The 21,771-nt window shown below is 35.1% G+C and overlaps 1 protein-coding gene across 1 annotated transcript; it reads right to left on the bottom strand.

The window, feature by feature from the left end:
- Nucleotides 1–2,123: 2,123 nt before the first annotated feature.
- Nucleotides 2,124–21,725, bottom strand: LOC136029240 (golgin subfamily A member 6-like protein 25). Its single transcript, XM_065707471.1, has 4 exons — nucleotides 21,681–21,725; nucleotides 20,838–21,074; nucleotides 13,414–13,632; nucleotides 2,124–6,342 (listed from the first exon to the last, which is right to left on the bottom strand). The coding sequence occupies exons 1-4, from the start codon at nucleotides 21,723–21,725 to the stop codon at nucleotides 5,671–5,673; spliced, it is 1,173 nt and encodes a 390-aa protein (XP_065563543.1). The 3' UTR covers nucleotides 2,124–5,670.
- Between the last annotated feature and the right edge of the window lie 46 nt (nucleotides 21,726–21,771).

The following is a 21,771-nucleotide window of genomic DNA, read 5'->3' as shown; positions in this document are numbered from 1 at the left end:
TTTACTAATAAAAACTTTCGTTAAAAATTAAAAGTTCTAGTTGCCTTTTTAAGTAACCAAAAAATTGGAGGGCAACTAGGCCTCCTTCCCCACCCCTTATTTCTCAAAATCGTCTGATCAAAACTAAGAGAAAGCCGTTTAGCAAAAAAAAATTAATATGCAAATTTCATTTTACTAATTAATGTGCGGAGAGCCAAAATCAAAAATGCATTAATTAAAAAACGTTCAGAAATTAAATAAAAAAACTAGTTTTTTAAACTGAAAGTAAGGAGCGATATTAAAACTTAAAACGGACAGAAATTACTCCGTATATGAAACGGGTTGTCCCCTCCGCAATCCCTTACTCTTTACGCTAAAGTTTGATTCTCTACCACAATTCTACTTTTTAAAACAATTAAAAACTTTAGCGTAAAGAGCGAGGGATTGCGGAGGGGACAACCCATTTCATATACGGAGTAATTTCTGTACGTTTTAAGTGTTAATATCGCTCCTTACTTTCAGTTTAAAAAACTAGTTTTTTTATTTAATATTGACTAGAGTTGATGACAAAGGACTATTAGTGAAAAATACCTTATAAGTAAAAAAAGAAGATATTAATGCAGAAAATAGAAGAATTAGTAATGTTGCAAACCCAAAACTGGTAGATGCAGTTAATCTTTCAACATTATTCGTATCCTCGAAGGATTTTATGCAGTAATCTGAACGTTTAGACAATTTCGAAAATGTTGTAATAAATATACCTGAATAAAATCCCGATGAATCACTTCAATAGAGAATGAAATGAAGGTTGAACTAAAATGAATAATATCATAAATAAATAAATAATAATAATAAGTCCACTTGGAAAAGCTTCTTTAAAAAGTGTTGCTGCAACCTTAGGAGCATATGCAGGTAAGCAAGTTGCTGATAAAATTACTGGTAACTCTGGCGGACCTATAAAATTTACAGGGAAAATCGTTGAAATATGAAATGATGACGTTCCGCAGAAACGTGGAAGACCTAAAAAAGCTATTTAAAAAGTTGAAGTTTTTAAACAACGGGGAAGACGTAAAAAACTTGTTGATACCGCAGTTTCACCCCCTTATTCAGAAACCGTAAGAAAAAGCGCCTAAAAAAAGAAAAATTACATGATACCCTTAAAAAAATTTGCTATATTAAAAAAAAAGAATTTAAAAAAACGAATTTAAAACGAATTTTCAACGAATTTAAAAAAAAGGGAATAGTTGTGGGAAAAGTGGAAGTCATGGCCAATTGTAGAAAAAAGCCAAGACAGATTGTCCAGCCCAGTCAAGGTTAATTTTACCCCTTTGATGGCCGTTGTTACTGTCTCCCATTTATGCTCCGTGCAAACGTGTCCCTTCACAATGCCGAACTAGAGTCGTACCGGTTGGAGGTTCTCGCTGGGGAACAATCGCAGGTTGACTACGAGTTGACTTGCATGAAAATTTTCCTCTCGTGCATATCACTCCTTTGATAAATCAATATCAAAGAAAACGTTGCAATTAATTGTGACTTGAGTGGGCCACCTGGTACTCATTTTACTTATTATTTCGATGATTTGTTGCTATTTTTTTGATTTGTTTAGTATTCTGACAGAGAATGAAATGGTAAAATATTTAAAGACTTCAGATAAACCAATTGCATATTATTCTATTCCAATACAAAATTAAAGTGATGTCAATTGTTGACACTTATGTGTAGAGTATATTAAAAAAGATTCAAGGGGGTGGATCTATGAAATTTTATTTAGATTTTAATTCTTAATGTCAATAGAAGAAGAATTAGAGAAAAGATTATGTGTTTATCGTAGATGTTGTAAATATTATGGAAATGTTAGCAATGAATGAATGAATGAACTTCATTAACCATAAAAGTATAAAAAACACCAAGTATGGACTATTATAAATAGACAACAACAAAGCGATAAGCAGCGAGTAAAAAATGTTAATAGTGCTCTCTTAGTATCTAAATTTATATTTAGGGCTTCAGGTTTGTCAGCTTTTGTTAATTTATCCCTTGCTTCTCTAAGTCTTGGCACAGTTGTGATTGAAGCACTTAAAAAATATCTAAGAATAGCAGAATGAAAGGTTGAGCATAAAACTGCTTATTCATTCTATTTAGAATTGTTTGCTATGTGCAAATCGGGGGAATTGACTAATGAAGAAACAATTAAACGAGAAAATGAATTACACAAAGCATTACAGTTTTTTCGTTGTGAAAAATATATGAAGCAAGTAAAATTAAATGGTTATAAATACTGCTCCGAGTCTGTAAATTTTTACACGTAAATAAAACCCTTTTTACTTTATGCACTATATTTTCTCAAACCTTAAAAATACAAACTATCTTTCCCTAGAATGCTAAGACTATGCCCACCATATAAACAAATAACGCGTAATTGCTCAATTTGTTCTCTGACACATGTTTGGATTTCTTGCCAGAAATCTTTTACTGGTGAAAGATGTCTGAGAAGAAAGCCAAAGGTTATTAAAGGAATAAAAATTATTTCTCATTAAAAAAAATTGATGAATAAAAATGTTTACGAATAAATGTAGAAACTTTTAGGCGAAACGAAAATGGAAAATAAATATAATCGATTTATTAGGAATGAAGATTTAGACAATGGAATGGAATTCAAGATTAAAGCAATTAAATGTGTTACAACTAAATATGGAAAGAAAACCGTTATCAGTATTGATTTTAAAGATAAAATGGTTGATCTATTTGCCCCCAAGTGTTTCGATTCTAAAGTAGCTGACCTTGAGAAGAAAATATACAAAATTATATAAAGATTGGATTTTAAATGCTATAGAAAGAAAAGGGAAAAATTATATTTTTTTTTAGATATTGATATCGAACTATCCACTAAATGTTAAATCATATTAAATTATTGTATCTTATCAGTAGTATAGGAAAAATAGAATATAATTAACCTCTTATTTTACAAGTTCATCCAATTTTTATTTCACAAGACCTGTTTTGATATTATAAATTAATTAGATGTTGATATGGAACTATCCGCTAAATGTTAAATCATTTTAAGCTATTACATTTTATTAGTAGTATAGGAAGAAAGGAATATAATTAAACTATTTTCTAAATTACATCTAAATTTCTTATTTCATAACACCTGTTTTGATCTTAAGGCTCATGGTAGAAAACTGTAAAAATTTAGGGAATTTTAATTTAAATTGGTGTGAGTTCAAACGAAAATCGGATAAATTGATGGGGTAGTCTAGGTGGGGCCTAAAACCCGTTTTCACATTGTGAAGAAGTAAAAAATGAGACCAAACTTTGATTTCCAAAGACCGGTTTTCATGTTGAATTTCAGGATGGAAAATGTTCAAAAGGTTCAATATTTGATGTAAAATGATGTAAAATGAACTGAGAGTGATATAAATTGATAGGGTAATCTAAATGGGGCCTAGAACCCGTGTTCACGTTGTGAAAGTGTCTAAAAATGAGACCAAATTCCTATTTCTAAGGACCTATTTTCACGTTGAGTGTCGGGGTGAAAAATGTTCAAAATTGTTAATATTTGATGATAAAGTGTTATAAAACGGACTTAAAAGAGTGTAAATGGATGAGGTGATCTAGGCAGGGCCTAAAACCCGTATTCACATGGTGAAAAAGTATTAAAATGAGACCAAACACTGATTACCAAAGGACCTGTTTTCATGTTGAATGTCGGGTTGAAAAATGTTCAAATGTTTATTATTTGATGTTAAAATGATGTAAAAAGGACTGAAAATGATGTAAATTGATGAGGTGATCTAGGTGGGGCCTATAACCAATGTTCACATTGTGAAAAAGCATAAAAATGAGACCAAACTATGATTTCCAAGGACCTATTTTAATTTTGAACGTTGGGACGCAAAATATTCAAAATGTTTCATATTCTATGTTAAAATGATGTAAAATGGACTGAAAATGATGTAAATTGATGGGGTGGTCAAGGTGGTCCAAAATCGGCAATTACTATACTACTTCCACACTTTTAGTTGAGACATATTTTTTTAATCGCATTTCATTAAAAGGAAGAAAATTCAATATTTCAATGCTCTTTTTCTGGTTTTCGGTTGGTTGCAAAGCTTAGAGAAAAACTTTTTTGAAAGGTAATGAAAAAAGTATTAAAAGTAAAATAAAAATAAATAAAAAGAACAAAGTAAAGTAATTAGAAAAAATATACAAAAAATAGCCTACTTATGTAAAATAAGATAGGAACTCCTAGTATCCAGTTCTATTTAGCAATGCTGAAGTGTTGGATGGACTTTATTTAACAACATCAACATTTTTGAACTCGGTTATTAAACACTGACATATTCAATATTTTCAGACCCTGTAATTATAAAAAGTAAAGCATTTTCAGAGTAGTTGGTTGAATTTGAAGTATTGAGACTAATATTTAAAGAATATAGCAAAAATTTCCTATCTCTAAAAAATTTAAGATTTTTCAAAGTGAACAACTACGTCAGTACATTCTTGGTTAAAAAATAATAGTGAAAAATAACAGCGAAAAAAATGTGTATCCGTTCTGGGAAAAATAAGATATTAAATATTTCTTATTATAGTGGCTTCATAAATCAACTCAAGGGTACTCAGGCTAGCTCAATCTGACAGAGTACTTTTTATCGGAATTGCCCCCTTTTAAGTTCTTTTTCTTTCGTTTTTTATAATTATACGAAGTTTCCTATGGACTAATAGCTTCGAATGATTAATTTCAAACTCGAAACAAAAACATATTTGAATAAAAATGATTATTTGATTTAATGTTATCAGAATTTAGGTCATTATGCTTTTGTTATTAATGAGGATGCAATTTACCTACACCATTCATTACTACGAAGAATTCGACTTTTTTACTTCAACCAAGCCATCTAAAAACTTCTTTTGTGAAAAAATGGCAAAGGGTTACTCTATCACAAACTGGAACTCATATTGTCCCTAATAAGGGCCAATCCTTATTGGTGGTAAGCCAACCATGGGCCAGCACAAAATTTTCTCATAGTTTTCCCTACTATACTCTCTTTCATTCGGTTTTCTCAAAATAACCTTATAGTCCTCAACTTCTAGAGGAGATAAAGACCCCCCCCCTGCCCCCCTACAGGCGCCCATGAATATAATGTAACAGTATTTTTCAGATAGCCCTATCTTAATGAACACCGACTTTGGTTTAAAGTGTTGTCGTTATCTCTTAATTTGGTCAAAGTAAATCGAGAAAATCTTGTTTAGAAAATTGAGTCTATGTGCACGGATGAGGAGAAGTTTCTGTAAAGCGATAATAAATACTTGAGTTTGAGTTTTATTTTAGTGGCACATAGATTTGGCCTCTTGGACGCATTTACTACATTCTCTCCGATGGCTCAATTCTGCACAGCAAAGTTAAGATCCTTTTGTAAAGCTTGGCCACCTTTTAACTTATTCATACTATTTTCCACCACCTTGCTTAGTGTATTATAAAACACTAATGCACGAGAAGGAGGCAGAGGCAGTGGCAAGTTTTTGCAGTATTTATGGGTAATATTAATTTTTGCATCCATTACTCCCATTCCACCCAATCTCTTAGCAAAGAAAGTGGGTTTCTCTTTTATTAAATACATCAAAATGACGCCCCAAAAGAAACTATGTCCAGGCTATTCCTCCGAGGGTAAGAGGAGTTAATTTAATTATTCAAAGGTGCCCAGTGATTAGTTCGTTTATTTTGTCTATGATTTTGCATATAACTAAGGCTTCGCCATCTGCAAAGCTTTTTGGTATTTTCAGAAGCTGGCAAACATCTTCTAAATACTTTAGATCGTCATGTTCTTCAATACCTTCACTTATATTTTCTAGCAAAAATATCTGGTTTGCTTCCTTTACAACAAATTTCTTAGAATCTGCTGTCTGATTTTGAATTTCACAATTAAATTGGCCAAGGTTTTGAAAAAGGGCAACATTGTCATTCATCACTGATTTGACCAAAGTCAGGATTTGAAATAAGCTCTTCCCTTCACTCCTTTTAAAAAACTCATCCCACTTTGAGCTATCATTATGAACCTCGGCTGTTTTTACCTCTTTATCGTTTTCACTTCTATGCTGCTTTCCCCTCGGCTTCTTCTTTACTGACACATATTCTCTTAGTGTTTTTTCTTCTATCATTTTTCTATTTGCCTCTTTTGTTTCCTTATTATGTTTTGAAAGTATTATTCTTAGTCTTTCTTCAAATATTTTTTGCTTCTCTATATTTTCTTCCCTTTCAACAAGAAGGCTTGATGCTGTTTCTATCAATTTTTCTTTCTTTTTCTTGTCATTCTTCAGTTGATTCTCTTCGCTGATGACTCTTTCCTTTACTTCGTAATTTTTCTGGAAAAAAGTGATAATAAGAAAAAATTGCAATTAATAGAATGGTACCCCTAAAGAAAATAGAATGGGAAGATGCCTTCGGTTTGGTCAGGGGTAACAAGGCTCAGATGAAGAGTAGAAGATCAGGGGCACAGATAAGCCGAGGAGAAAGGGCTTTAGTAATTTAGCTTATGTTTTTAGTTTAATTCAGCTTGTTTGTAAGAATTTGTCAGCACACTGGACGATTTGTTGAAGTATTCTTTATACCCCCCCACCCCATGCTCAAAACTCAAGCTGCACCCCTGCAGATGTACTTCAAACGAACACCCAAGGTTTTGGCGTATTTTTAAACTTATGTTTAAAATTTAGAATTTTAAACACCCTTGACATATTTTTCTGTCTATTCGTAAGCTTCTTGTTAAACATAATCAGCAGGGTATTCTGGTATGCATCTTGTAGCTGCTACTGATCTTAAGAGATTGGGAACCTGCAAACACGTATTACTACCTGCAAACATGTATTACTACTTCTTATTGATTTCTCGAGTCCCATGTACCACCAAGTCAAGTCGCCCTCTTTCCCGGTGGTCTTGACTCTGATGGGGCCAAAATAACTTTGGAACTTTGCAATACAAAAAACCTTTTTGTGTTGACTATTTGGTTTTCACGTCATAGCTGAAAAAAATTCATATATATATATATATATATATATATATATATATATATATATATATATATATATATATATAAATGTATAAGCCATGTATAAATGTAAACCCATGGCTGACCCATGGAAATAGTAATAACCACTTTCAAGCAGTGCCGATGAATGTATTAGGCTGCTGTACGAGGGAAGTCACTGGGCCATGGAGTGGATCTGATGTCGGATGTATCACGGGAATGATGTCGGAGCCAAGCGCCTATATCCTGATGAATTCCTTTGCTCGAAGCCAGAAAAGGCGTAGGATGATGAAAATAAGCAAGAAGGCTGAGACATCAGGGAGAGGCATGCGTGTGGTGAAAGGAGGGCGTGGCTTCTGACAAGGTCCGTGCATAGATCCTGGGACCAGCCCCGTCCTTTCGACTTGGTCCATTCTCAGGCCCTTTTATGAGGACCTGGAATATATAATTTTAGCAATAACCAGGGTTCCTCTACCTATTGTTCGTCAATGAAATGATGAGCAAGGAACATCGCTGAGGGTAGAATAATCAAGGTATAAGTAAGCCATAAAGAGACTAGCACACTTGGTGAGGCTCTGAATGAGAATCAAGGGAACAGGGAGGGGGGGGACACAACTTGGTGTTCTCTGTGCCTGATGCCACAATTCAGAGAGGGACCTTATATGCAGTAGATGGTGAGCTGTAAACCTTAACAAAATTTGGATTCCCTTATTGATGGTCAGAAATTAACGATAAGAAAATTTTTTATGATTAAGAGCGTTAGTAGTGAGAGTTAAATCATGGATCACGGATCCTCACCCAAAGAGTCCATATGCACGGGTGAGGAGAATTTTCTGTAAAGCGATATTAAATACTTGAAAAGTATCATAGAGCCAAAACTCTTTAGTCTGGAGCCAATAATGGGGAGGGCTTATAAAATTCTAAAAGGGAGAAGAATAAGGCTCCTAAGAACTATCACTCTAATCCCGATTTAGAAAATGAGCCAAAATCAAAATCAAACTTGGAAAAAGTTGATTTGAAAGTAAAGCGCCGAGAAAAAGCTCGGCACAACTTTATAGCCTCGTGTCATAAGTAAAGATCCCCTGCCGGTGCCCCACTACGACGGAAAGGCAACAAAGCGTCATTGTCGTCGTGTCACCCTAGCCAGGCTGGTGAGGCACAACCCTAGAGGGTTCTTTGGCAGAAAAGCACTCAAAGGTTCAGAAAGGAAGAAAAAGACTCCCGGGGCACCGAAAGAAAAGATCGACTATGCGGATGTCATAAAGCTGGTTAACGTAAGGTCCTAAAATGCAATTGGCAAAGACTTAAGGAAGAAGATACTGTCATTCTATTGGAGGCTGTTGAGGCCAAAATTATAAATGGCAATCCCAACTTCAGTTCCGGTGTCACCTTAGTAGAATAGAGGACAGCAAAGTGAAAGTAACATGCAAAGATGAGCGGATGGCATCATGAATCAAAAGGTGTTAAATGCTGTAGGGCACGAATACCCCGGACCTGTTACCCCGGACAACATCTTCCAAGACAAATTTTTTCCAAAATGTTCCATGTCAAGGAAGGAATAATTGCCCTTCATGTGGTAATTGATGCGGACTGGGTTGATGAGGCAGAGAAGCGAAGCTTTAATCTCCAGTTTTTGAATGAGTGGACTTCTGATTCTGAAATCTCTCTTTAAAAGGGCTATAGAGTCCATCCTAGGGGAGGATGAAGTGAGCAATTAGGAAAACTTATGTGTGAATTATACCAGCATATGATTCATGAGGAGCTAGAATACTGGCTGATCAATGTCAGGATCAATTGTCAGGCAGTCTCCTAAAATCTTGGGAGGCTACTGGCAGAAACATAGACAAATGAGAGATCAGGGGGAGCCGAACTCCATGTCCATGATAAGGCAGGCAGCCCACCTAGAGGATGTAGCTATTAGTTTTAAAAATTATTATTTGAAAATTATCCATTTACTATTCTAGAGATGTGGTAGCTATAGTAGTGAAAAATCTAGTTGGTCATGAATACGTGGTATTTTCCTCGGCACATATTCCATAAAATGAAATAACACTGGGGAAGGTAATAAAACCTTCTTCACGGGAAAGTGCACATACAAATGGAAGAGATCTTGAGCTCCTGGAGTATGTAGCAGGGGAGAACCTTGACTGGAGCGATTTGTGGCTCAGGTCTCAATGTATAACCATGATAAAAACAGAATCGTTAGATATAGTAATAGTAACTTCCCAACAAGAAAGAATGATAAAAGAACAGCAAGTGAGAGATCTTCCTTCATTCTCGGACCATTAAACAGCTCATGGTAACGAACTGTAACTAAGGAGCGACTAGGGCCCTTATTAGCTGAAAATCTAAAAAAAAAATTGATACCGATTAATACGTCAGAAGAAGTGGCTTTTTATGCTTCTTCCAAACAAACAAAATTTATTAAGTTTTGTGTTCCCCATCATAAGCTACATGCTTGAGACAATTTACTTCATTTTTGATAAAGGTAAAACACCTAAAAACTCGAGTGATCTTAACAAGAGTCCTACCACTAGATTCTGTATATCAAAGAACCCTACTGTAGAGTTTTCAAACTCCTGTCTTTATAAATGTGGAATTGGCATTTTTCCTCAAGAAAGATCACGGATGCGTGTTTATGTGTTATTTTTTGGAAGATGGCAGTAAAGGGCACAAGATAGATCCACATTTAGGAGTAGGGACTAATAGGAAAGGATTTGACCTAGTTTTTACTTTTAGGTTAATAATTGAGAAGTGCAACGGTTCACTCAGCTGATAGCAGAGCTTTAGTGAAGGTCTTTCATTGAATGGTATGAGGAATGAGGTTGAGGTTTGTACCTTGTTTTTTATTAAATCAGAAAAGAAGGGTTGTGTTCTATCCCTATCCTTAGGGATCATTTTCATGGGCTTAGTCTATGTCTTTGGACTTTGTACACCACTGAATTACGTTATCTAGCTAAAAATAATGATGTACTTTTAACTGCCCTTTACCCCACTACTTACAAACTACAGCCTCTAGAAACGACAGTCAGACTCCAATGTAGACATTGAAGACGAGCCCCTATCAGCAACTTCCAATTTGGCACTGAAAAATTGAAGACTGGTGATTCTGGCTTGACATTCTGGTCAAGCTGAAAATCAAGAAAGGGAATCCTGTTCCTATATTTATCATTATAAAAAAAAAAGTAGCAACAGAAGAACTTAAGGTTCATTTTCTGAAGGAAACTGGAGCAAAAGACTTTGCACTAACTGACGAGAGGGATGGTGTCTTAAAGAAAGAAGCTGAAATGAAACTGCAATCACTGACAGGTGGAACATCAAGATTAGTGAAGCGGCTTAATTTTAGTGCTTATCAGTCAATTTTCAGTTTGAAATTAATACTCTTTTTTCAAGCCTTGCAGAAATTGATTTTGTAGTTTTTTATAATGACAATATCCTTTCATAATTTTGTAGCGGAAAAACAAGTTTTAAGATTTTCCTGACCACTTTTCTCTTTCTTTTGTCAGGTACTCAAATGTAAGCCAGAGACGACCAAAACAGTACTGGGTAGACCTAGGTTTGGCATTTTCGACCCCTTGGATAGAGAAGCATCCAGGTTAAAAAGTGGTGGATTGTTTCTGATTGTCTTTTTCAAGGATGGTATTGAAACCTTTGCTTTGTCATATTCAGCAACTTTTTATCGCTCGAATCAAATCCTGGATAATCAAAAAAAAGTCAAAATATACCGATCGTGTGCCAGTCTTATATCAATACATCGGACCAAAAATCAATATTGAATATCAAAAAGTAAATATCGAATATATAGAAATTTCTGTTTATTTCCAGCTTTTTCAACAGTCTACCAATGAACATCCAACAGAAAAATCTAACATGCGGAAAGTCTCCGCTAATATCTAGGCTAAATTTGAGCTTTAGGGAGGGGGCTGCTGATCCCCCTTCCTTACACCTATGTATACTTGGACAGTTGGATTTTTTTTAATACAACAAAAAAAATCTTATAAAAGATATGTTAAAAATGTTATATTAATAGATTTAGCTGGCAATTTGATCTAGGTTGGAGATTATAGCACTTGTGCTGCATAAAAACCGCACATGCGAAAGAAAATTGAACGGGTGGTAAAAATGACTATTTTTAGCTGGTAAAATCCACTACACTCTCCAAACTGGTAACACTAAGATGTTAAACTAGTAACACTTCTGTGTGGAAGCAGGCTAGTCGTATTCAGTAATATCAAACAGTTCGTGGTAACGAACTGTAGTAAGGAGCGACCCGGCTCAATAGTAACCAAAACTTTAAAAAATGGAATTTTGATACCAATACCTACATCAAAAGAATCGCATTTTAATGCTGATTTTAAATATATAAGTTTCATCAAGTTTAGTCTTACCCATCAAAAGTTACGAGCCTGAGAAAATTTGCGTTATTTTAGAAAATAGGGGAAAACGCCCCCTAGAAGTCATAGAATCTTGACGAAAATCACACCATCAGATTCAGCGTATCAGAGAACCCTACTGTAGAAGTTTCAAGCTCCTATCTACAAAAATGTGGAATTTTGTATTTTTTGCCAGAAGGCAGATCTTTTTTTTTTTTTTTTTTTTCCAGGGGTGATCGTATCGACACAGTTGTCCTAGAATGTTTCAAGATGGGTCATTCTAACGGAAATGAAAAGTTCTAGTGCCCTTTTTAAGTGACCAAAAAAATTGGAGGGCACCTAGGCCCCCTCCCACGCTAATTATTTTACCAAAGCCAACGGATCAAAATTCTGAGATAGCCATTTTATTCAGCGTAGTCGAAAAACCTTATAACTATGTCTTTGGGGAAGACTTACTCCCCCACAGTCCCCGTGGGAGGGGCAACAAGTTACAAACTTTGACCAGTGCTTACATATAGTAATGGTTATTGGGAAGTGTACAGGCGTTTTCAGGAGGATTTTTTTGGTTGGGGGAGGGGTTGAGAAGAGGGGGATATGCTGGGGGAACTTTCCATCGATAATTTGTCATGGGGGAAGAAAATCTCCATGAAGGGAGCGCAGGATTTACTAGCATTATTTAAAAAAAACAATGAAAAAATAAATATGAAAAAGTTCTTTCAGCTGGAAGTAAGGAGCAGCATTAAAACTTAAAACAAACAGAAATTATTACCCATTTGAGGGGCTCACCTCCTCCTAATACCTCGCTCTTTACGCTAAAGTATTTTTAGTAATTTCAACTATTTATTCTACGGCTTTTGTGATTCTGGGGTCATTCTTAATGAATTGGGACAAAATTTAAGCTTTAGTGTAAAGAGCGAGGATCTGACAAGGGGGCGAACCCCCTCATATATGTAATAAAAATATGAGAATACAAAAGTTCTTCACGTAAGCTAATTTATAAGTTACGTAAATCTTTTACTAATAAAAATATTCGTAAAAAATTAAAAATTCTAGTTGCCTTTTTAATTAACCGAAAAATCGGAGGGCAACTAGGCTTCCTCCCCCGCTCTTTTTTTCTCAAAATCATTCGATCAAAATTATGAGAAAGCCATTTAGCCAAAAAAAATCTGGCTCTCCTCTGCGGAGAGCCAAAATCAAAACATGCATTGATTCAAAAACGTTTAGAAATTAAATAAAAAAAACAAGTTTTTTTAACTGAAAGTAAGGAGCGACATTAAAACTTAAAACGACCAGAAATTACTTCGTATATGAAAGAGGCTGCTTCCTCATCAACACCCCGCTCTTTACGCTAAAGTTTTTACTGTTTTAAAAGGAAGAATTGAGAGAAAGAGTCAAACTTTAGCGTAAAGAGCGAGGTGTTGATGAGGAAGCAGCCTCTTTCATATACGAAGTAATTTCTGGTCGTTTTAAGTTTTAATGTCGCTCCTTACTTTCAGTTAAAAAAAACTTGTTTTTTTTTATTTAATCATTTTGATAGGGCCATGACTACTCTGAGGTTAGAATTCAAAGATCATGGTCTAGAACCTTTTTTAACAGGTTCTAGAAAGGATTATTCGTAGAAACCAAGAACTTCGATTCCCCCCGCCCCTATTCTCGTTCTTACCAAAATAATTCTTGTCTAAGCACCATATTGCTTCACCTTCTGAATTTTAGAGTCGAACTAACGATATTAAAAAGAAGGGATAAGTTAAGTAGTGATACAACAAACGCGAATCTCCTTTGGCAAATGCAACTGTTATGACGGCAGGAGATGATAAGTCATCACAAGAATTTTATGATACCTATTGAAATTAATGTTTCTTTCGTGTTCAATAACCATTCCATGGTGTCCCAAAGCATATATTGCAACCTATTGCGATTATTATTTTCTCTTATACTTTAAAAAATTTTCAACCCTCTTTGTGAACGCTTCTATTTTGGTACACAAAAACAAAATAGAATATAAAGTAATCGTGGGAAAAAAGTAGCATGAGTCTTACCAAAATTATTTCTTCGAGTTTTGTTCTTGCTTTCAAATTTTCCCCTCTCAAGCTATTGAAGTTGTTTAGAAGTTGGTCAAATTGCTGCTCATATTTCGCTTCACCAGCCCATGAATTTGATTTATTTTTTACTTCTATAAATTTTATTCTCGATAATTCACTTCTTTTCTTCAGTTCCGCTTCAGTTTCCTTCACTTTCGCATACTGTTTCACTATTTTCTAAAAAAAAAAGTCAATATTCATTATGATAATGAACAACTAATCAGAAAGTATGAAGCTATTCCTTGGAATTATCCCGATTTAACTAACATATTAATAGATTAATTTCACCAGAGAATTCTTAGGACTTACTGGAAAATTGACAGAAAAACGAACCGTCGACCTTTATTCACTGTCTTTTATGAAAAGTAAATGTAGCATATATGTGTAAAATAAGTAACATGTTTCCAGAGTGGTTACTTAACCAGACTTTTTCAAAGAGAAGGGACCAAATTCTAGAAATTTGTAAGGAAGTCTTGGAGACTTCCTTAGAATGTTTTTTGTTAGTTGCTATGTGTACCTGAGCTAGGTGAAAAACTTAAAAGAATTTTACCTAGTAATGGTCTAAAGGCAGCTTTAAAGAGTAGTAATCCTTTGGCTGGTTTTCTAAATTTTGAGAGGGATATAACTTTATTCGGACAATAAAGTCAAATATAACAGATCCCATGTACTTGTGGAAGCTCATTAGTGAGACCTGCTAACCAGAATTTGACAATTAGATTACTACAGCATAAAAACTCTATTTTATCGGGTATAAAGCACAATTCTACGCCTGAAGATTTCATTTCGGCCATTTCGGAACACATTTTTAATTTTCTAGTTCATTTTATTTTGTTTGATAATGTCTCTTTGATTTCTAGGGACCGGGGTATAAAGCAAAATCTACGCAAAACTCTTGAAATTAAGAAACTCTTATTCAAGAATATGGCTTTAAATAGAGACACGGGTGAATTTGGTTTGAACCCTTTTTACGATAATTTATTAAATCAGATAGAGTAAAGTTCAATTCGCCCAATGCGACTAAACTCTGTCCAAGCATTAGCTTATTCAATGCTAACAAACCGGACCAAAGAAAGTCAAAGAGACTCGCTTCCGTTTTCAATTTGGAAAGAATAAGATTGTTCAACAGTATGTAATTTATTTTGTACATAAATTTTTGTTTTTAACTGTTTTAGTTTAGTATTACTACTGATGACGGTCACTGCATATGTGACCGAAATATCTAGTGTTTTTGTGAAATTTATAACTTTCTATTAAAAAGATTTTATCCCTATTTGAACTTATTTATTTATTTATATTGTAATGTATACTTCCAATCCCTAATGGGGCTGGATAATAGCTTTAGGCTATTATGCCAAAGGGTACTTACCGTTAATGAACTTTTATGCTGTCTTTCGTAGTCTATAAAAGTGAAATTTAGTACCCATTGCCCAATTTAGGCACAGGGAACGTGTTGGAGCATTACAACTTTGCTGAATCCTGGTTAAAAGATTTTGATAAAAATAGGAAAATGTTTCAAAGACTTAAAGAAAAAATCTTAAGATGGCTTATAATCATACTCATTCACCTACCTCAACTGCTTTCGATGATAGTAAAAACCCTATTATTCAGGATTTTACCAATACTGCTCCTATCACTACTACTAACAAATTATTAAAGCATTAGGCCGTCAGAGCTGCGAAAGTTCGTACTCCATCCCAATCTATTTAAAGATTTACTTTTCGACAGCTTTACATGAGATTCTTATTTCCTTAGATGGATTGCCACATAAAACTACTAAAGTACCTTTCAGCATAGGGTCAAAAATAGTTTCATACCGTAATTATATAGAGCAGATAGGAAAAAAAAGAACATACCAACGAACAGAAGTTATTCCGTATATGAGGGGGGTTGCCCCTCTCTTCACGCTAAAATTTTTCAGCAGTTTTAAAAAAAGATTCTGATTCTAATTAAACAACTTTTGTGTTTCAGAACTCATTCTTAAAGAATTGGAACGAAATGTCAAACTTTAGCGTAAAGAGTGGATAATTGGGGAAAGACAACCCCCTCATGTACAAATAATTTTGTTTGCTTTAAGTTTCAATGCTGCTCCTTACTTTCAGTTCGAAAAAATATATTTCTTATAACCAACTTAGTTTTCAAAACTTTTTAAAGTAGCCCAAAAAATTCTAGAAATAGAACAAACGCCAAGAAATTGTCGTTGTGCCACCAATGTCAGCCCCACCAGTGGCGCGCCGCTGCCGGATTTTATTTCAGTGCTACTTCGGGGTCTATCCGACTTTGATGAGGGACACCTGTATCAATTTAAAACTTCGTTCAGATTGTTTCTTTGTGGGTCACCAGTGTCTGGCAAAAAGATACTTTTAACGAAAATAATTCAAAATTGTAATACACTATTTTTGGAAAATCCGCAAAAAAATCTAATATTCTGCGGATTTTGCGGATTAGCATATGGTAGGAGCCTATTAGAAGATAAAGATTATTGCACCAGTTACAAAATTCATACACGCAATTGATGCGTTTAATATTATTGAACCAAACTTTTGGTTGATCATTGATGATTTAGCAGAATCCATTGAATAATGGTGTCGGAAGATGCTAAAATTGTTCACGGTGCAATCTCGCCACGAGAAAATTTCCGTAACCAAACCTACTGGTAGATTGAATCCACCAATTCTTTATGGGTAGGGAAGTTCAAGTCTCCTTGGGGAACTCCTACTCAGAGTTTAAGAGAAAAGCTTATGACATAGGATTCCCTCAAGGGGCTGTTCTAAGTCCACTTCTCTTCTCAGTTGAGTGTCATGAAATAAGCCTGGAAAATGTCTTTGGAGCAGAGCTTTTTCTTTATGCTGATGATATAGCTCTTGCAGTTGTGGGGAGAGACCCCTTAGGCTTACAGCTAGCCTTCCAAAAAGCTGTAGATATGCTATCAATTTGGGAAAATAGTAATAATATGGTTTTTTCAAGCCATAAGTCAATTAGTGTATTTTTCCACGAAATGCATAACCTGGCTGCTTTTAAACCACAGGTGAAACTGAATGGACAAGGGATTGTAGTTGCAGAACATGCACGCTTTCTCGGAGTTATATTTGACCATTGTCTCAAACAAAGTCAAAACTTCATTAATGCTCTCTGCTTTGGAAAAAGAGCAACCTCCACAACCTTTACTTCAACTATTGTCAAGTCAGAGGTGATATCCAAGATAAACAATGGATCATTTATGTATAGACCTGCTAAGAAATGTCTTCTGAAGATACTTGACACTACCCTCCATGCAATCTTACAAAGAACCCTTGTTGGCCTAGAATCTACTCCTATTGCAGCTATGCACTGTGAAGTGAGGATTCAGTCTCTTCACTCCAGAAGAAAATATCTACTCGCGAGATATTTTACAAAGAAATAAAACTCAAGAACCATATTATCTACAAGGGAATCATTAGCCAACACTACCCGGATGTCCGCTTTAAACCAACAGAGGGGAGGAGGTTAAGAATGAAAGGTTTTGAAAGGAGGTTATATGGAGGAGGTTATGAAAGGAATCCAGAAATTCCTTTGCCTTCCTGGCATGGAAGAGCTCATGGAGAATGGCACGGTGACTGTCGACTTGGATGATGATTCTTCTAGCGCCTCCAAAGGAATTGGGGAATTGATTATTCCTAAGATCAGCATTGGAAAAAAGGAGGGCCTTCCCCAATCACTGATGAAAATCATATTCCTGGGAAAGTTGGCAGAATACCAGGACTACATCCAAGTTTACACAGAAGGCTCAAAGACAGAAACAAAATGCAATTGTGCAGTAGTTATACCCTCCCAGAGCTTGTCTCTTTCCTACCGATTACCCCCCAGCCTGACAGTTTTCTCTGCAGAGCTTATGGCAATTAAGTTTTCTCTTCAAGCCAAACAGAGATCAAACATCAGAAGTAAATTGTCTGCTCTGATTTACTGTCAGCTCTGGGTTATCTCTCACACCATCAACACCAAGCAAGAAATGTTGCCATTAAGATTAAAAATTTGGTTACATAACTTGCAGGAAAGGGTATATAAGTTCTGTTTATATGGTTTCCAGCACACTATGGCATATCAGGATATGAAATAGCAGACAAGGCTGCAAAACAACCCTCCCAACACTCAAACCCCTATTACTAGTCCTGAATTCCTGTCTTCAATCAGTTTGAAAATTTTGGAGGAAGAAGAGGCTTGACTTCATTCTTCCCATACCCAGTTCCTGGATCTCTATGATTATAAGCAGCCATCAAAAGAAATGTACCTCACATGTCGCATCCTTTCAACTTGCCTCTTTCGTCTTAGATGTGGCTATACAAAGACAAAATCAGCACTATTCCATTGGAAAATGGCCTCACCCCCCAAATGTGACACATTTGTAGTGTATGAAGACATAAGTCACATAATCTTCAACTGTAGAAAATATGAAAAAGAGAGGGAAATACTAAGAAATTGCAGTGAGAAGTTATTTAAATCATTCGCAATGTGTTCTATTCTGGGACCCCACAAGTTTCCTCCTTGGGCTAGACGACTGAGCACAAACCTTTTAGGCAGATTCGTTAAGACTACTGGTTTGGTTCATTCCCTATAAGATTTTTATTTATCTCTATAATAGTTGATTTTAGAGTTATCCTATTTAATATTTTAGCTGTTTTTATTATCCTTATTTTATCTGGTTAAACCTTTATATCTGGATGTATTTTACAGGCTATAATGTGTAAAAATGTATTATCTATTATTATTGTGTTGTATATGTATTTTGATTTCTGTATATCAATGCATAGTTGCATTATTTTGATTCCTATTTTTCAACGCAGGCAGTTGCTGCGGGTGAATACCCCCCCACTAGTAGCAAGTTAAGTGATAGATGATCTGGTTCAGCGAATATTGACTGAAGTGACACCCAAGCAAGCTAGTGATTACAGAAGGTACAGAATAATCGAGTGATACTAACGAATATGACCTATTGGTCAAACATGTCAAACCCCAAACAACAACAACAACAAATACTAACTGCCTAGCACAAGTAGTAGGAACAATGACGCTATAAATAATTTGATGAAAATAGCAGTGAGAGTTAGGAACAAGCGGAAACGTCTTGATATAACATTGAACTCACCACCATCATCACCCACCAGTATACAAAAGGGCGGTGGGTGCAACACAACAAGTTTGCGTTCAAAATGGTTCAAGTTTTGAAACGTATTTGTGAGAATATTGGTAAAGTGGGAAGTTTAAGTTCCCCCGCCACACTTACTCAAGTTACGGGGCTTCAAGAGGGTCTACCGACAGAACATCTACAGGATGAACCAAGTTACACTCCACATCAAAGGGTTTGTGGTAGCCATTATGGAAAAATCAAACCTTTTTTCTTCTTTTAAATAATACAAGCAGATCATGGATAATACAAGTATATTTTACTTACAATCAGTGTTTATAGTAACTATGCATATGCCATTCAATTTCAGCATCCACCTTATCACACTCTGAAAATTTCAGCTGCCGTGGCGTTAATCATCTTTTTGACAGCTTTCATGCACATAATGTAGTTTGGTTTAGTTTAACATCCCCTTAACATTCACCTAAAATTTTTATGTTAACACTCTTTGTCTTAGTAGTAGTAGTAGCAGTAGAATCAGTAGTAGTATTAGTAGTATTAGCAGTGGAATTAGTAGTAGCAGTAGTGGTAGAAGTAGCAGTAGTAGTAGTCTTAAAAGCAGTAATAGTAGTAGTAGCAGTAGTAGAATTAATAGTAGCAGAAGTAGCAGTAGAAGTAGTAGTAGTAGTAGTATGCACATATTACCATTTAGTTAGTTCAACATCCCCCTCAACATACAGTGTAAGTTTCAGCTGAACACCCAAAGACGCTCCTGAGATATTACTTATACGCCCTTTTGACAGCCTGTATCCACGTAGTGTGTTTTAGTTTAGTCTAATTTCCCATGAGTATTCCCTGATATATTCATCTTAATATCCTTAGCTTTAGTAGTAATAGTAGTCGTAGCTGTAGCAGTAGTAGCAATAGTAGTAGTAGCAGTAGTAGTAGGAGTATTAGTAGTAGTTGTAGTAGTAGCAATAGTAGTAGTAGTTGTAGTAGCATTAGTAGCCTAGTGGTAGTAGTAGTAGTAGTAGTAGTAGTAGTAGTAGTAGTAGTAGTAGTAGTAGTAGTAGTAATAATAATAGTAGTAGTAGTAGTAGTAGTAGTAGTAGTAGTAGTAGTAGTAGTAGTAGTAGTAGTAGTAGTAGTAGTAGTAGTAGTAGTAGTAGTAGTAGTAGTAGTAGTAGTAGTAGTAGTAGTAGTAGTAGTAGTAGTAGTGGTAGTAGCACTAGTTGTAGCAGTAGTAGTAGTAATAGCAGCTGTTGTTGTAGCAGTAGTAGCTGCTTGTACATATTACCATTTGGTCAGTTGAACATCCTCTCTTCATAACCTGAAAGTTTCAACTGAATTCGTTTAACATTCTTGGAGACCCTGGACCAACCATGTCCCTCTTTTCTAATAACAAATCCTGTTTGCAAGCAATGGCCAAGTTGAATAAATTACAGACGTTGCCCAAGGGGCTGTTGGTGTACTTATTGGATTTGCCGTTTATGCAGAGAAACATGGATATTTCAAAATTTTTATCATATGTCTTTGGGGGAGGCCAGCAAAACGAGGTGTGGGAGAGGGGCTGATCACCCTCCAACCACTTTTGACTCTTGGAAACGGCACCAAAACTTTTAATTTCTAATTAAATGAATCCCCTCTGAAGTTTCTATGACAACTCCATCCAAATGAAGTGGTTTGGCAAAAAGAAAAAAAAAGAAAAAAATTAATAATACATTTAGCCCACTTCGCTCTTTACTTCAGCAGCACTGTTATGCTGCCTATGATTTGTTTAATATCCTAAATCATACTCTTTCTTATGGAGTAAGAGGTTAAAATGCAAAGGAAAATAGGATCATTTTGTCCTGTCCAAATTTGTTCTCCCGACGAGTCAATGCAATTGGGTAAGGTGGAAAAGAACGGGGAGTGATATCAAAGAATTTTCATGAGAACCCGTACTTTGACCTTTTGCCTGTACCCATGTAGATTTGGTCTAATGTATTTATATAGCACAAAGCAATAAATAAAGTTATGTGCGTTCCAAAATTTGGCGTAAATAGATATGAGGGAGAGGGGGTGCCATCCTTCTCCCTAGAGAGTTGAATAGTCTTACCTAATAAAATCTAAAAATTTAGTTTAAGACTAAGTTTTACGAAGTCAGTAATTTTGCGAACCCCATCCATCCTTAGTTAGTAAGCAGATTCTCTCTCACTCCCCTTTATGAAAGACCCCTCGCTGTGCCCTTGCTCTCTTAAATCAATATTAAAAGTTATAAGAGCAAAAATTAATGTTTTCTTACTTCTAAATGAGCTTTTGACTCTTCCAAATTAGCAATTTCTTCGTAGAAAGGTTCAAAACAACATTGGTGCTCCTTCTCTTTGGCTTTAAATTCTAGAAGCCTTTCTTGCAAAATTTTGCTTCGGTCTTTCAACTTTGCAAGTACTTCTTTTTTTTGTGCAATTGTCTTCTTTTCCTGGCGACCAAGTTTTTCTAGTTCACTCTCTGCAAGGAAAACTTTCCGACGAAGTTTCTGTTCCTAAGAAATATATATATATATATATATATATATATATATATATAGAAAAAGTTTGTGAAATATCTTAAAGTAAGATTCAATATGAAATCAGCACAGAGGTAAAGTATTAAATTGGTAGTATGCTGCTGACATTGTTAAGTTGAGACTGTGCGAAAGATATAAATTCAAAAACGAAACAAATTCTGAGATACCAGGGATTATTTTAAGGTGACCAGTCATAGACCATTTTAAATTTTTGAATTAATTAGCTTGAGATGACTCAAAGTATTTTTCTACAAGCAAAGGTAAGCATTAAAACCAATTTCATAAAGGTAGGTTATAATTCGTCTGTAAAAAATTTATAGTGCTAATAAGGAAATAATTATTTTAAATTCATAACCCTAGCGTATACGAAAGAAATTAGTTAAAAACAAAAAAACCCTTAATTTCACTAATTGAACTCAAGTCCAATTGAACTTAATGGTAAGGACATAAAAGTAGTTACACCAATGAGCATTAGGATTATTTTGTCGGAGATAAAAGAGGGGAAAAAACTTTAACACCCATGGGTAGAATGAAAATTTGTGTAATGTAAATCATAGACTTGGTTCACAGCTAAATTATAACCTCAGCCAAAGCAATAATTGATAGCTCATTTTCTTCCTTGTTCATTTTGTAGGCCTAAGCTTTATTAACAAAACTTACTTATTGCCATAGG

The sequence above is a fragment of the Artemia franciscana genome, chromosome 7 (assembly GCF_032884065.1).
Source record: "Artemia franciscana chromosome 7, ASM3288406v1, whole genome shotgun sequence".
NCBI classification, from domain to species: Eukaryota; Metazoa; Arthropoda; class Branchiopoda; order Anostraca; family Artemiidae; genus Artemia; species Artemia franciscana.
Note: the sequence above shows the minus strand (reverse complement) of the source record. Positions and strands in the feature narration are given on the sequence as shown.

What these genes read in the sequence shown, in the direction of transcription:
- LOC136029240 (XM_065707471.1), bottom strand. Translation starts at nt 21,725, where the DNA reads ATGAACAAGGAAGAAAATGAGCTATCAATTATTGCTTTGGCTGAG. An exon ending in AGTCAAAAGCTCATTTAGAA is followed by an intron (nt 13,633 to 20,837) that starts GTAAGAAAACAT and finishes TTTTTTTTTTAG; the next exon opens with AAAATAGTGAAACAGTATGC. An exon ending in AACTCGAAGAAATAATTTTG is followed by an intron (nt 6,343 to 13,413) that starts GTAAGACTCATG and finishes ACTTTTTTCCAG; the next exon opens with AAAAATTACGAAGTAAAGGA.